The 17,117-nt window shown below is 39.3% G+C and overlaps 1 protein-coding gene across 1 annotated transcript in view; it reads right to left on the reverse strand.

Annotated features, from left to right (window-relative positions):
- Positions 1–17,117, reverse strand: part of Dnah5 (dynein axonemal heavy chain 5) — a 256,569-nt gene that overhangs the window by 190,691 nt on the left and 48,761 nt on the right. Inside the window, exons 17-21 of the mRNA XM_060378798.1 lie at positions 13,087–13,232; positions 7,283–7,457; positions 6,525–6,740; positions 4,067–4,257; positions 3,893–3,980 (exon numbers count right to left, since the gene is read on the reverse strand). Of these exons, the coding sequence (XP_060234781.1) occupies positions 3,893–3,980; positions 4,067–4,257; positions 6,525–6,740; positions 7,283–7,457; positions 13,087–13,232 (816 nt within the window). The remainder of the gene's footprint in view (positions 1–3,892; positions 3,981–4,066; positions 4,258–6,524; positions 6,741–7,282; positions 7,458–13,086; positions 13,233–17,117) is intronic.

Below are 17,117 nucleotides of genomic sequence, written 5' to 3' on the forward strand. Positions count from 1 at the left end.
TAGTTTTTAGATCACTTCCCCTGGCAGGACTACTGCCTTAATGGGCCACAGTGGAAGAGGACATGCTCAGTCCTGATGCAATTTGCTGAGCTGGGGTGGGTGGGAAAGGGAGCTCTCCTTTTCTGAGGAAAAGGGGAGGAGAGAGAAAAGGAAAGAGAGTGGAACTGGGAGAGTATGGAGGGGGCTACAAGGATGCAAAGTGAATAAAATAAATAAAGATTTAAAAAAGTCTAGAAATAAAGCTTTGGATTACATGTCTATTTAAGTGAGTTTCAAGAAAATTCAATTATAGATTCGTGATTTCTTCATTTAACAGTGGTGGTACAAGTATACACCCACATGGAAAATAATGAATTTGAACTCCAATTTCACTGAAAAATGAATCATAGACTGAAATATAAATGCTAAGCTATGCATTTTAAGAATATAAATTCTCCTAACCTTAATGCTAAGCAACTGTTTCTTAGGTACAAAATAAAAATGCAGCTAAATAGAACTTAAAACTCAAATTTTATTCTCCAAAAGACATCAAGAAAGTGAAAATGAATCTATAATGTAATAAAAAATTACTATTTTATTAAGAACATAAAAAATTCACGCAGAAATTTGAATGAATGACCCAACTTTTAAAAACATGAAAAAAGTAATAAGATATTGCACCAAAGATATGAACAAATGACCAAAAACCACATGAAAAGGTGCTTAACCTCACTTGCCACTGCAGAAATTTACACTAAAACTACAACGAAATAGCACTTTATCCATAGACAAAAAGCAGGCAAAAATACTCTCCTAGCTCTGGAGAGAAAAGGCAACCCTTCCCACATTGCCAGTGGGAAGATAGAATAGTTATACCTTCCAAAGGTAGTCTGACATTTCCTCCAATGTCAACCAGAAAATCAGCACATGTCCAGCAATCCTACTGTTTAGTATATCCCAAGAAAATAAAAACATAAAAAAAAATAAAAAACATGTCCACATAATTGGGCTTGGAAGCACTTGGTAAGCTGCTTGCCGCTTTTGCATGAGGACCTGAATCTGAATGTTCTTCACCCGTATCAACTCTGGGTCTGCAGCAGCTGCATGTAACGCAGCACTGCGTGGTATGGAGAAACAGACCCTGGAGCACTCTGGCAGCTTAGCGAGCTGATGACCTCCAGGATCAGAGAAAGACCCTATCTCAAAAAACGGAATGGGGTGCGATTGAGAAAGACACCCAACATCAGCTTCTGACCTCCACATGTGCATGTACATGAGTACAAACACCTGCACACACATGCACACACACATAAAAAAACAAACATCACTACATATTTGGCAGAATTCTTTAAAACAGTGCAAAATGTGAACAATCTAACTGCTCACCAACTTACTAATGCATAAATAAAATGTACTTTATAGTGTGAAATAGATTTCAATGATAAAAGTAAATGGATCCTATGTGCCTGCAATTCTAGCACTCAGAAGGTATGGGTAGTAGGATCTCGAAAGCAATACTAGCCTGAGCTACCTAATGAGTTCACGGGCCAGCCTATGCTACACAGTAAGAGCCTGTCTCAAACAGACAAGGTGTAAGGATGAAGCCAGCAGAGGACTTGCCTGGCATGCACAGGGCCTGGGATCTTCTCTATGGAACTACGGTTAGGGAAATGTGACATGAATGCTTCATGCTACACATGAATCTCCATGACAAATGGAAAAATCAGCCACAGAACACCACACATAGAATGATCTATAGCTGTGGAAAGAAGACAGTCTGTGGCTACTATTGGTATAATGTTCTTTTGAAATGTATACACCTTACCCTTGGTCATTCAAATGCTGATTTCTCTCCCCGACTCTCTGGTTTCAATCCGGACATTGCATTGTGATACTTTTTCTAAGCATCACCTGTCTCAACTTCGTGTAAACATGACAAAATAAAACAACCAGCCACAATGTTGAGCAATAGAGAGGAAGGAATAGAAGGAAGAGAGAGAGGAGCCAGAGGACAAGAAGGTGGGAGGCAGAGGAGGACAGAAAGGCGGGAGGAGAGCCTGGGAGAGCAGAGGTGGAACAAGAATGAAACGGACCTAAAATTTCACAAAAAGCAAGTATAATGGGTAAAATCTACATAACAGGAAACTATGAGGGCTTGGAGGTTAAGGATGGAGTAACTATTGCCCAGCACTGTGTTCTAGGTTAATTAAATAAAAACCAGTCTCTGTTAGTGATTTGGTTACACAGCTCTTTAGGATTAACAGCAGCATTACTAAAAGATAAACCAATAGTAAATATTAATCGCAACCTACAACAACCAAGGGCTGAGCAGGAAGAGAAAGCAAAATGAGTACTAATTGGTGTAGGGGTTCATCCTGAGATAATAAAAATGTTCTAAAATTAGACCATGATGAGAGTCTGAGTATACAAAAAAACTGTAAACTATACAGTTAAAGAAAAAGATAGCCAGGCTGTAGTCTGATGCTTCAGTTCTTTAATCATGTTTTCAGAACATATTTTTTTAACCTCTCAGATTCATAATTAAGCATATTCTCAGTAGAAGACTCTGAATTTTAAATGACTCTAGGAACTAGGCAATGTTGTCAGATAAAAATAAATTGGAGCTAATACAATACTAGCAAGTGCTTTTTAAGATTTATTTTTTTAATTGTATGTATGTGTTAAAGGTGCACATGAGTAAAGGTGCCCACAGAAGCCAGAAAAGGGTATCAGATGCCCTGGAGCTGAAAATGGAAGCACCTAACAGAGGTGCTGTGACCAAAATCAGGATCTCAGCAAGAGCAAAATATATTCTTAACTGATGGGCTATCTGTCCAGCTCCAGACAGTGTTTTTTAGTTTAAGTTAATAAGAGATAGCTATAGATAGACAAACAGATAGATATCTAGGTAGGTAGGTAGGTAGATAGATAGATAGATAGATAGATAGATAGATAGATAGATAGATAGATAGATAGAGATAGATATAGATAGATAGATAGATAGATAGATAGATAGATAGATAGATAGATAGATAGATAGATAAGCAGACAGAGGTAAATAAAGCAAGTTATGCGAAAGTTTTCCAGCTAACTCTACTTCCATCATTAGCGCTATTTCAAAGAGGCACTGGCTTCAGTTTCTTCCTCGTGGTTAGTCAATTTATCATCTCAAGGGAGAGCAACACCAACAAAATTATTCTGGGTCTGCTAACTATGATGCTTACTTAAAAGGCATGTGAGGACTGAAGATGACATCTGATGTCATTATCAACTTGGATGTCTGATGTTTCCCAGTTTTCCAGACTACAAATGAAAGCCGTGGGATGCTCAGCAACACACAGAATGTGTTAACAAAATGGAACTCATAATGGGTCAATAATGTCTGTAACATGCCAGGAAATACTCATTGAGATGAAAACCAATTTCTCAGTAAAGTGTGAAATTAAAAGCATTTCTTATCTTCAGCTACTAATAGGTCAGACCACACATCAGTTGGGTGCCAGCAATTGTGAACAATACAAGAGAAGCAGGAGATATTGTGACACTAACATATCAGTATGTGGATCCTAATGTTTTTAAACACAAAATGGGCTCAAAGATTAACACTCTGAATGTCCATGATTTGAAAACTGTGCAGGATACAGGAGATACCATAAATCCCTGGAAACCCTTGACTTGCAGTGACTTTGTTTTAAAAGTTGGGAAACAAAGCTCAGCACTTGCTTGTTTTGCAGAGAACCCCAAATCACTTCACAGCACTACATCAGATGCCTTTCAATTGTCCTTAGCTCCAACTCTCTCATCTTGCCTCCATGGGCATCTTCATGGACATATACACATACACACACAGACACATGCACGCACACACACACGAGAGACTTCTCAATTTTTATAATTTTTAAAGCATATTTACCTTGCAGTTCACTTCCCTCCACCTCTGCATCGGAATCACTATCTTCTTTGTTCTGCACAGCAGCCATTTTTCTTTCATGCATCTTTCTCTAGAATGGAAAAAGTACTTTTCAAATTTGCTCCATCTTTAAAGTCAGCAGCTTCCAAAGGAATCAGTTTTTCATACTCTACGAACCTTGGACAACAGCTCACTGCTCCACAGTCTAACCCCCTTGGGGACGCTGATGATGCATTCCACAGATTTGTTCAGCGTCTGCTGTATGTCTTCCAGGGCAGGAGTCATAGCAATGTTCGGAATGGCCAGAGTGATGTTTGCCCGGAAAATGGGAAGATGGCTCTGTTTTGCCTTAGATGTACTGTTACTGTCTGAGTTAATATGCCATTTTTAATTGAAAATGGTATACTAAAATTTAATATTTAACAAAATACTAAAGCATGCATAATACACATTTAATCAGAGAAATGTTTGTCAAATTATTGAGTGCATGGATATTTAAAGATATTGTTTTACTCAAATAACAGCAATTCAGTGCATCCCAAGTCATTCTGCTGATTGTAGTTTGCTGGTAAGTCTACATAAAAGAAAATCTTCAGTGTAGATTCAGGTTAATTGTGAAGTCTTACATAAGATTTTAAAATGGTGGCGGCAAGTAGCAAGATGCCAACAAAAAGTTAAATGCACAGTTAACACATAAGACATAGGAGCAAATACTATAATAGTGAAAGTTACAACAAGCAATTTTTGGAATTTCAAATAAAACACCTACCACAATGAACATATTCCAAACTTTGGAGCAGTTGCCACATGTAAGAAAAAATTAAATATAACTCATAATTTATAATAATGGGGTTTTATATGTATAAAATATCTATAGGTTTAAGCTATAGGTTTAAGTTGGAGACAGCTATGGTCTTAAGTATTTAGTCAGAGATGCATGCTCATAGCACATGCACATGAACTGCACACAACTTTATATTGTTAAAAATACCTGCAAAGCACAAAGCTATGCAATAACTATGACATAATGTATTAATGTATGAACCAACATTTTATGAATCCTTTTGCCTGCCTTGTATCTATGGAAAGAAATATCTTCCATTCTCAAGTAAATGAAAGCCTTGCCCCAAAACATTCCTTCACAAATCCTTCTTTTATTCATCCACTTTTAATGCAATATTATGCTCCCTTATAATTACAAATCTTCCAAGTAACTAAGATTTTATTATCCTACTGTTTTTGTTTCAGTTTATTACTATTTCCTTTTCTACTATTCTTCATTTAGATTTTTAAATTCAGAGTACCCCTACTATTCATGGGATTTTGTAGCCTTCCTAGAAAAGCCAAAACCTTTTTACTGAACAGTGTTGAGAAAAACATGAGGCCATTCAGAAAGAAGCCAGCTGAAGTATCATGAAGATAGTAAAATAAATTCTAATTTAAAAGAGATGATATCTAAAAATTACTCTGCCTATAAGAAGTGCGGGGAGAAATAGGAAACAGAGATTAAGGGACTGTGCAACCAATGATTGGCCCAACCTGAGACCCACCCCACGGTACAGAGCCAGCCCCTGACACTATTAATGATGCTCTGCTATGCTTGCTGACAGGAGCCTAACTTGACTGTACTCTGATAGGCTCCACCCAGCAGCAGATCAAGATAGATGCTGGGACTTGCAGCCAAGCATGGGGCAGAGCTCTGAGGGTCCTATGGAAGTGTTGGAGGAAAGATGGAAGGAACTGGAGGGGACAGGAACCTCACAAGAAGACCAATAGAGACAACTAACCCAGACCCATGGGGGCTTACAGTGACTGACACATCTACTAAGGAACACGCATGGTCTGGACCTAGGACACCTGCACATATGTGGCCAGTAGGCGGCTTGGTCTTCACGTGAGTCACCTGTCTAGTGGAGTGGGGGTGGGGGACTATTTCTAACATAGACTCTATTGCCTGCTTCTTGATAAGTTCCCCCTGGCAGGGCTGCCTTGCCTGGACTCTGTGGATGAGAATGATATGACTTGATGGGCTGGAGAAGGGTGAGATGGAGAGGCAAAATCTCTTTTTCTGGGAGAAAAGGGATAGGGGAAGGGAAAAGGAAGGAGAGAGGGGACTGGGAGGAAAGGAGGGAGGGGCACTCTTAGGATGTAAAGTAAATAAACTGAAATAAAATAAAACTTAAAATAACTAACTAAATAAATAAGGAGATGACATCAGTCTTTCCTCATTAATAGGATTAGTGAATAAATAAAAATTCACCACTGAAACAATTCCCCCATGTGTCATTTTTAAAAACTTCTTCTCTCTTGGATTAAATAATTTTCTTCACATTTTCATCTTATTACAGGAAATTGTTGAATTATGTTGATTTGGTGTCATCAAGATTTCAGTAACTTTGGCAAATTGATCTTTCTGGGCCCTGGGTTTCTCAGTTTTAACATTAAGTAATGAGAGAATCCACATCATAGAATGTGTTAGGATGACCAAAATTCATGCTTCTTAAACTTATAAGGAAGGACCCTTATAAGTTGGAGTTTTTTTTAATTATTTACATTTAACAGGAGTGTACACACACACACACACACACACACACACAGAAAGATTAGCCAATAGGCAAACTGTGCAAGATCATACCCCGGAAGTTAATCATGTGGGAAAGATGAATGCGCTTGCGAATGGCCTCAAGCGTATTCCTTGTCACTTTCAAAAGAGCATCCATGTTTTGATGGTTAAAATGGGAAAGCAGCTCATGGGCATCTTCTAACATCTCACTCTCTTTCTTCTTCCTTGCTGTCAAAGGCAGATGACAGGCCCCAGCATTAAACATAGATGCCAAGGCCTCAGAATGCCCTTCTCTTCCTCCAGAGAGAGAGAGGCAGAGAGAGACAAAGAGAGAGACAGAGATCCATTAAATTGCAGCGGGAAATCAAAATAAATTAGATGCAGGCTCAATATCAGTTAAATGCCCTGCATCTGAGAAAGTGAGATCACTGAAGAAAAGGAAGAAGAAATCAGAGCATAAAAGGCCTAGTAGAGACCATCTCAGTGTGAGAAAACATCCAATAACAGATCAAGGACTATAATTTTAAAGTTCTACTGGCCATTCAAGACCTGTGTTCTGGTGTGTTCTCTCCCAACAATAGCACTAAAGACCATCCTCCCCCTCCTCTCTGTAGGAAAAGGTTTGCTTTAATTTGCAGAGTTTAACACAAAATAATGAGAATAAGCAACCAAGTCGTTGCCATTTGAAAAGAATCATTTCAGATTTATAAATATTGGTATAAAATTGGGATAGTATTTATAGAAGTATGAAATTGATTGTTGTGTAAAAATTTAAGTTTGGGTTTTCAGTAAATTTCCTGGGGAAAAAAAAAAGCAGACCATTTCATTGCCTCCTCTCTTACCTGAAGTGTCACCGTAAGAACTGGCATTCTCACGACAGACATTTTCACTCGATTCTTCAGGCGGGACACCCACATCCAGTAACATGTTTATTAGTTCATTTACAGCTTCCTCCACCAGAGAGCTTTTAAAATGGAGCATCTGAGCACCATTCACACACAAGTCCTAACAACGAGAAGAACAAAAGATCATTTTTATCTAGCTCTTGAAAGTTCATCAGGAAGAGTTGGAAGAGTGCAGATTTAGCCTCCAACTGATAATTTAGCTTCAGTGATGGTTTGACCTTGTGGTGGTTAATCTCAGTTGCCAACTTGGGATCTGGAATCATGTGAGATAGGAAAATCTGTCTGGAGTGAGTAGTTCCATTCCTTGGGCGTGGACCCTACTCTATAAAAAAGGGAAGAACATGAACTGAACTTAAGCATTCATCCTTCTTCACTTCTCTAGCAACAGGAACACCCATCTTAAGCTCCTGCTGCTGAGTTCCCGCCATGATGGACTGTACCTCGAACCACAATCAGCCCTTCCTCGCTTAAGTTGTTTTTGTCATGATATTTTATCACAACAACATAAAAGGTAACTAAAACAGCAACATACTCCCTGTTGCCCTAGCCAGACATACTGAGGAAAAAAAGCATTAAAGAAAAGAGAACCAACGGGAGCAGGGTGAACAGACCAAAGCTGCATTGATTTCCTAGCACAGAGGGGATAACTCCCAAAGGCATCAGCGGCATCTGGTCCCATGAAATTTTTTTCATATGGTGTGAATCTACCCTTTCCAGCTGTCTTCCCTTCTCATCATTTCTGGCAAGCCATTGGCATGTACTTCATTTTGGATCTATACTCGCTTTAGGTAGGTTGCACCTTTCTTAGAATTGAAAACAAGACAAATATAGCACAATACTAAGCACTGTGGTAGCTGCTATGACAAATCTATAAAGACAGGTAAAACACACAGAAGGCTTTCTTTTACCACCTATTTGGAGGAAAACACAATGAAAATAGACTTTGTTTGTTGGTCACTGTTCCCAAATCCATCTCAAGTTTCACTGACTTATATACTGAGATTCTAACATGTTCATGTACTATTACATATCAGACCATCTGTGTTCCATACCTCCTCATTCAGCAGCCTTGACTTCTACTTACCCCTCTTTGGCAATAGACATGACATGTTGATGCCATTAGAGTGAATGTTTTAATATATCCTGGAACAAACTTTTAAACTTTGTTATTACCAAGAAAAATATCAAATGACAGCTTCACTCAACTCAACTTCCCCTAACGACAAATTTTTACCCTGGCTTTATTTTGTTTTGTTTTTGAAGCCAGAAGATAGGAAGTAAGTGGTGCTGTGAAATGCTGGTGTCTGGAGATGACATGACTATTACACACATAAAAACTCACAACAACTAGCTGCCTACACAAGACCAAACCAGTTAAAACTTCCGGCATGGAGAGGGAGTGCCTACTGAGGCCTCATCCCTAGCTGAGGAGAGCTGACAGCTACTGGGGGAGGAAGAGTCAGTTTTCCCTGAGGGGTAACCACAGGCAGGTTGCCTGTCCACAGGCATATGCATATGGGTGACATTAATTGGACTCAGTGTGTTATTTCAAAAAAAAGAAAGAAAGAGAGAGAGAAAGAGAGAGAGAGAGAGAAAGAAAGAAAGAGAGAGAGAGAAAGAAAGAAAGAAAGAAAGAAAGAAAGAAAGAAAGAAAGAAAGAAAGAAAGAAAGAAAGAAAGAAAGGGAGACTTGAATTTAGAAGGGGGACCAGGGGAGTTGGAGGGTTGAACTGACTGGGGGGGGGGGGTATGATTAAGATGCATGATATACATATATGAAATTTTCTAAAAATAAATTTTAAAAGTTTTATGTTGTTGCATGTACTCCATATGGTGACATATGAAAGCACTGGGAGCAGTTTCCAGAACAAAGAAAGTCTTCAAGAAGTACTATTGTTAACTAGCAAATGACATTCAACCAAGGATCCTGCTTGCCACGCTTGTTTGCCTCATTCTAAATCTGTTAACTCCTTGTTCCCTAAGAGAGCCTTAACATTTTTAAAACTGTCTCTTGAGTCCTTTAAAAAATCATAAGTATATATTTATTATAGCTCTTGGCAAAATTGACAAATTTTGGGAGCCATTTAATGTCCATTTAACTCTATGTTAAAGAGGCTCAAAATGGACCTTAATTTCCTCTCCCATCCTCAAGGCAGGCTCCCCCAGGAAGTAAACCCTCACAGTGGCTCCAGTTTCCTCAGCAGCAGGAGCATGTATTTGAACTTTGTCTTTGAGTCCCCACCATCCCTTTCTTTACTAAGCAGCTAGCATAGAAAGAGAAAAGCCCAAGAGGCTCCAGCCCTACACAAAGAGCTACAAGCAGCTAAGGAATGAAGAGAGCAGAAGAAATAGTCTTTTCCAGCGAAGAGCATACTAGTTGGCTTCCCAATACCAAGTGGTCTGCTCTGAAAACATGCATATAAGTAGCTGTATACATATTTAGCAGGCTATAGTTACATATTTTGGAATATATATATACACACATATGTATGTAACAACAATTAATGAAAAAGGAGCCATCAATTTGAAATAGAACAAGGAAGGGAAATGATGTGATTATATATTCCCAAAAACCAAACATAAAAATTAAAAAACAATATATATATGAAAAAATTAAAAATTATAAAGCAAATAAACAGTTTGTAGAAATAAGTCAATATAAAGCACTTACTTCTATTGGTAATCAAAATACAGATTAATTTAGGATGTATGATTTTGCTACTCAAGCTAAAATTAATAAATTTTATGTCAAATGGAAGTGAAATTGGTACATTGTATTATATCATTATGTATCAGGATCATCCTTTAAAAATCAGTTTGTCTATGACTGTAAAGAGTTGTGAAATAGATAAAGCCATACAGTTTGACACAGTAATCTTATTTGTGAGCAATGATCCTGAAGATCAAAAACAAAAATCATAAGTATATATTCATTATAGCTCTTGGCAAAATTGACAAATTTTGGGAGTCATTTAATGTCCAATAGAAATAAACAATATATATCATCTGAATAAAATGTTATGAAGGTATCATGCCTGCAAAAGCCATATAGTGCTATTATATACATATATATACATATATATATATCAAAGAAATACTAGCTAAGAGGCAAAAAGTAAAAGCACTGTGAAAACCTGCTATGAATACTATGAAAGTCATGAAATGCATAACAATCATAACGATAGTGATATGATTGCTATAAATTCTAGTTTCTCTATTTTTAAAATCTAAAACTTGGATTTCTAATATTTAAGCTACATTTTGTAAACAACAAAGAGCTAAGTGATGTCTTTTCAGATGAGAAGGGAATTTAAAAATCAGCAGGAAAAAAAATTAAGTTATTGTGAAAAAGTCAAACATAATTCTAAAATGTAGGCATTAAGTTACAATCAGCTAATAACAAGATAATAGAAATTGAAGTTCACCATCTATGCAAACGGGTGTTAACACTAAATGCCTGGTCCTGTCCTTTTAAAGGGTTACCTGTGAATGTGAAACCCTCCTCATCCAGGAGATCAGATTCAGGTAGGTTATCACTGCTATCTGGCTAAGAAACATGGATTTGTGACTAGACTGCTTCTGTAAGCAATATGGTTTATACCAAATACTTGATTCCTTATAGAATTCAGAGCCTTTTCATGAAAAGCAAACTGTTCCATGGTGGCAGAAACCAATAAAAACTTAGAGTATTGGGACTCAAGAGGTGGCTCAGTGTATAAGTTGCTTGAGCTTTTTTTTTTATCTTAGCTGGAGACCTGGGATGGAGGAGGCTCCCAGGAGTCGATGGAAGTGACCATAGTTGAGACACCTAGCAGCTGGAGATATGGAGCCTGAAGATGCCCCCTCCAGTAACCAGGAGGGACTCCCAGTGGAAGGAGGTGGACACCAACCGACCACAAAACCTCAACCCCAAAATGTGTCCTGCAGATATGCAGGGATAAAGACAGAGCAGAGATTGAGGGAATGGCCAACCAATGACTGGCCCACCCTGAGACCCACCCCATGAGATACTCTGCTGTGCTTGCAGACAGGAGCCTAGCATAACTGTCTTCTAAGAAACGTCATCCAACAACTGATAAAAACAGATGCAGAAACCCACAGGCAGACAATGGGCGAAGCTTGTGGAATGTTGTTGAAGAGTGGCAGGAAGGAGAAAGGGAGCCTGAGGTGTCAAGGATACTACAAAAACACCTACAGAGTCGACTAACCTGGGCCCATGGGGGCTAACAGAGACTGAACCACCAACCAAAGAGCATGCATGGACTGAACCAAAACCCCTACACATATGTAGCAGATGTGCAGCTTGTTCTTCATGTGGTCCCCTACCAATTGGAGCAGGGGCTGTCTATGACTCTGTTGCTTGCCTCTGGATCCCTTTCTCCTCCTAGCTGGATTGCCTTATCTGGCCTCGGTGGAAGAGGACACACTTAGTCGTGCTGTGACTTGATATGCCAGGGCAGGCTGGTACCCAAGGGTGTCCTCCCTCTCCTCAGAGAAGGGGAGGAGGGTGGGAGAGAGGGTGTGTGAGAGTGGGATTGAGAGGAGAAGCAGGGACTACAATCAGGCTGTAACGTGAATAAATTAGTTAATTAATAGGAAAAAAGAATGCTTACTGCTCAGAGTCAGAGTTCAGGCCAAAAGAGGCTATAAGACTTAGCTCCAGAAATATGATGTCCTCTTCTGGCCTTTGTGCACATGTACCCCACCCCCTACACCACATGCACACACACACAAATAAAATAAAATTTTAAATTAAAAAATTTTAAATTAAAAAAATTTGAGTGTCAAGCAATGAACTTCACTGAGCAGAAATTTGCGCATGGATTGTTGCAGTTTCCTTGTGAGTGAAAAAGAGTTCTCCATGAATCCTTACTGGAAAGAGATAGCATAAGGAAGACTGCACCAGGCTTTTCCCAGACTCGACCTGCCTTCTGTATCATCCGGCTATTGTCGCTCTGTCTTGGTGATGAATCCCAGCTACAGTCTATCCACAAGCTGAATGTAATGTAATGGGTCCTCCAGTAAGCACCACTGGACAACAGTATTAAAGCCATCATTGAAGAGTTCATATTGCCAGAATACCCATAGGGAATATTATAAATTAAGCTAACATGCCATTCCAAAAAGGTGTACAACCTCTCTGCTAGTACCTTGGTTCTAAGTAGGAAAAAGGTGCCCCATTTTCAAGGGTGCTTGGGAAATAAGGGAGACTTTCTGAGAGTTTTATTTTCATATACTGAAGTGTGATGAACCTGGAAATGCAGTCTCTGCCATGAATAGTTTAAACACAGCATCTGTTCTTTGCCAGCTTTCCTAGGGACTAGTCTAGAATGCTAGGCTTCAAAATACTAGTTTAGAAATGGCTCTTTGGATGTGCTTGAAGAAACCTTGCCAATAAGCTGTCCCAACTACTTCACAATCTACTTCAAACTTAACCCTTGCTAACTGAAGCTCTTCAAAACAAAACCCTCTGCCCTTCATACAACATGAAAAAATTGGAAATGTATGCCACAGCAATTCCCCTCCAACTGATCTGAAGGGAAGTAATTTACTAGCAGCTGCTTAAATAACATTTTCTTTATCTTCATGTTGTCAGGCGGTTCTACATTTGAATCACTTCTATCATGGAGCAAAATAGAATTTTTTAAATCTAACTATGCTTCAAATATGCCCTTTATCTTTAAAAAGGTTAATTCAAGAATATTTTTTTTAAATCAGCCTTCTGATAACCTTTGTCATTTGGAGGAATTCGTCACAAGTAAGGGGGTCCTCCTGAGGGAGCTGACAAAGCGGCATGCTGCTCATTTCTTCCAGGATGGCATTGATGCGGAACTCAATCAAATCATTGACCCGGTCAAGCAGCAGCTCCAGGTCCTCTTTAGGAAAAACAAAATGAACAGCAGATTAGGTAAAGCATTTCCTTAAACATGGACATGTGACTGAATGACAACGGAAGCATCAGGATTAAAACTGTTTGGGTCATACATATCTGCCTTAGTTACCTTTCTATTTCTGTGAAAAGACACCATGATCAGGACAACTTACAGCAGAAAGCGCTTAATGGGGGCTTTCTTACATTTTCAGAGAGTGAGTTTGTGATCATTGTGGTAGGAAGCATAGAAAAAGGAAGGCAGGAATAGCTCTGGAGCAGTAGCTGAGAGCTTACACGTTGAGTCAAGAAACACTAAGCAGAGAGCACACTAGGAATGCTATGGGTTTTTGAAACCTCAAAACCTACTCCCAGCAGCATACTATCTCCGAATTCCACAGAGGGTGAAGGCATTCAAACATATGAACCTGTGGGAGCCATTCTTATTAAAAGCACCACAGTGTCCTTCGAACCTTTGGCTGCTCCGCAGGTAGCTGCTGCACACGGTTCCTCCTTTAACACTTGCAATTTTCTTACCTCCCTGGCTCTGATTCATCTCCCCAGAAGGTCACCTATGACTGTGTGTGGAAACTGGTCCCTGGTCTTACATTACCTATCACCTGAGCATTCTTCCATTCTTCCAGCATGTGTGATCATGCTGGTTACTCTGGTGATTCATTGTTCTATCATTGTATCGTGAACATTCACGTCAGTGCCAATTCCACAGTTCAACAACTGGGATTGGAATTAAATTCTGAACATACTAAAATTTGTACACCTAAGGAAGCTAATCAGGAAAGACTCTGGCTAAGATGCTCAATCCCATTCAGAAAGGCAAAGAGGATGGACATCGGAGGAGGGAGAAAACAGGGAACAGGACAGGAGTCTACCACAGAGGGCCTCTGAAAGGCTCTACCCTGCTAGGTATCGAGGCAGATGCTGAGACTCATAGCCAAACTTTGGGAAGAGTACAGGGAATCTTATGAAAGAAGGGGGAGATAGTAAGACGTAGAAAGGACAGGAGCTCCACAAGGAGAGCAACAAATCCAAAAAGTCTTGGCACAGGGGTCTTTTCTGAGACTGATACTCCAGCCAAGGAACACTCATGGAGATGGCCTGGAACCCCTGCACAGAGGTAGCTTATGGCAGTTCAGTATTCAAGTAGGTCCCATAGTAATGGGGACAAGGACTGTCTCTGACATGAACTGATTGGCCTGCTCTTTGATCACCACCCCTGAAGGGAGAGCAGCCTTACCAGGCCATAAAATAAGACAATGCAGTCACTCCTGATGAGACCTGATAGATTAGGATCAGAGGAAAGAGAGGAGGACCTCCCTTACCAGTGGACTGGGAGAGGAACAGGGGTGGGGAAGAGGGAGGGTGGAATTAGGAGGGGAGGAGAGAGGGAGCTACAGGGGGGATCCAAAGTGAATAGACTTTAATTAATAAAAATAAATAATAAAAAAGAAAAAAAAAGAAATTAAATTCTTCTTTTTAATAGTCCCTTAAATCAATATCTTCACTACCTAAATAATAAATACCTAAGTTTCAATACTTTTTAAGCTAATTATTCAGGCAACTAGTCAATATACCAAATGGTTCTTACTGACAACAGTATGCAGTGAAACAAACAAACACTTCTACTTAAGTGTGCTCACTCAATAGAAATCTCTTGTTTCCTTTTGCACAAGGTCCTGCACAAGATCTTCAAAGACATTTGTGGCAACTTAAAATATATATATCCTAAGGAGATCTCTAATCCTCTGGAAATATTATCGTATGTGACAAAGAGACTTTGCAGATGTGTTAAGGATCTTGAGCTTGGAGGACTGTTCTGGATTATCCAGGCAGAGCTGTCACAAGGACATTATAAGAAAAAGTCAGGAAGGTCAGAGTGGGAAAGAGAAGAGTTTGGCCCTGGAAGAGTGGCTGAGAGAAAAGCTTGGCCATGAGACACAGCTAGCTCCAAACATGACACAGTCATTCTCCTGCAGATGAGGGCAGCCTATAAGACCCAGAAGGTGCTGAGGAAAGGACCCGTGGCAGAGTTTCTGGGAAGAATCTTCTCTGAAGATGCCTTGATTTAACAACATGAGACTCTGGGTTTCTGATGTCTGTGATTTGCATTATATGAAGCCATGAAATTTGTGGCAAGTAATTGCAGCAACAACTCAAGAAAAAGCAGCAGCACAGGGTACCAAATCAGGCCCACTCAAGTTCTGCTGATGATTTCAAAGAACAGAAATGTTTTTTACAAATGTGTGGGCCAATTAAACATCTGCAATTCTAAAGGTTGGCTCATTTATTCCAATTCAGTATCCAACTGTTCTTGAGAGTTAACGCTGTTTGTTTACATTCATCAAAGAAGCTCTTTTATGCAGCAGATTGAGACCATCACAGATAACTACAAATGGCCAAAGTACAGAGAACAATTGACCATGAGGTGCTCAACCATAATGGCTACATGTACAATGATGCTTAATTTTGTTCTTCATTGTCTTCTTAGTTTAATTTACAAAAGAAAACACAATTTAAAAAGGAGAATTGGGATTTCTTTAGAAGCTACCTACTTTTCTCTAGCTAACATCTAATAAAATATCCAAATTGCTAATCCTTATACCTCTCTAGGGAGAGTACTGTTAAGACCACCTCAGCAGCCTGTTCTAATTTGATTGTGTTAACTCTCACTATGAAGGCTTTATATGCCTTATAAATGCCTCCTTAGAGATTTTAGCCCATTTACTCTTGTTACATTTCCTAAGGAGAGATATTTTGGAGAGAATATTGGTTTAAAGGGAAGGAAACTCATCTTTATTGCTTCTATCTATTCAATACTGGATACCATTAAGCATCTTTGGATTGTTACTTTTAACCTTTAAATTAAGGCTCCTTTTTAAAACTTTTTTGATCCTCCTGATGCCATGGTTATCTAACTGTGCACCTTTCAGTATCCCACTGTAAACAGCGATGAGCCTAAAATACACTTCATTAATATGCAAACACTCTGTTACAATTTATCTTTGAAACTGGTTCCCACTTAAGCAAGCAAAATTTAAGCAAAAGTATGCAACTGTCTTAGGTAGACTTTCTATTGCTTTGATAAAACACCATGACCAAAAGCAACTTGGGAGGAAAAGGTTTACTTCATCTTAGAGCTTGTGATTCCTTTACCAGGGAACTCAAGACAGGAAGCTGGAGGGAGGAACTGAAGCACAAGCCATGAGCAAGTACTGCCTCCTGGATTATTCCTCCCAGCTTGCTTGGCCTGTTTTTTTACACGATCCAGGATCACCTGCCCAGGGGTGGCACCATCTGCAACAGCCTGGGCCTCCATTATCAACCACCAATCAATAAAATGTTCAGCACTGATATTCCTTCTTCCCAAATTACTCTAGCTTTTGTCAAGTTGGGGGGAGGAAAAAAAACTAGATAACTCACAACCGTAATCCCTTACTTCATTATCTGCCCCAACGCAGCACTTCTCAAATATCCTTCAATATAATGTGCCTGCTAAATTATCATATTAATTACTATATAGTTATTTGGAAGGTACAGTAAGAAACCACTGAGAAGACATGTTCCTAATAAGTAAAGTTATCAGTAGACTAAGTCCTACCAAGAGTAAGAGAAAGAAAAAGAGCAGTATCACAGCAGTTACCTAGAAGGCAGTCCCAGGAAAACCTGACCCAGAAAGGAAGTAACATGACAGAGTGAGTTGCAAAAGGTCAGAGAAGTAAAGGGATGGAAATTATGTGGTTTTTTGAGTCTCGAAGTACTGGTACACCAGATGGACACAAGAAAAGTACAGGAAATAGCCTGGGTTTTAAGCCCTTTGCAGTCAGTTTGGGAGAAAGACAGAGTTGGACTTCACCATTAGAAGATATGTACAATA

This window comes from Meriones unguiculatus, chromosome 3 (genome assembly GCF_030254825.1).
Source record: "Meriones unguiculatus strain TT.TT164.6M chromosome 3, Bangor_MerUng_6.1, whole genome shotgun sequence".
In the NCBI taxonomy this organism is placed as follows: Eukaryota; Metazoa; Chordata; class Mammalia; order Rodentia; family Muridae; genus Meriones; species Meriones unguiculatus.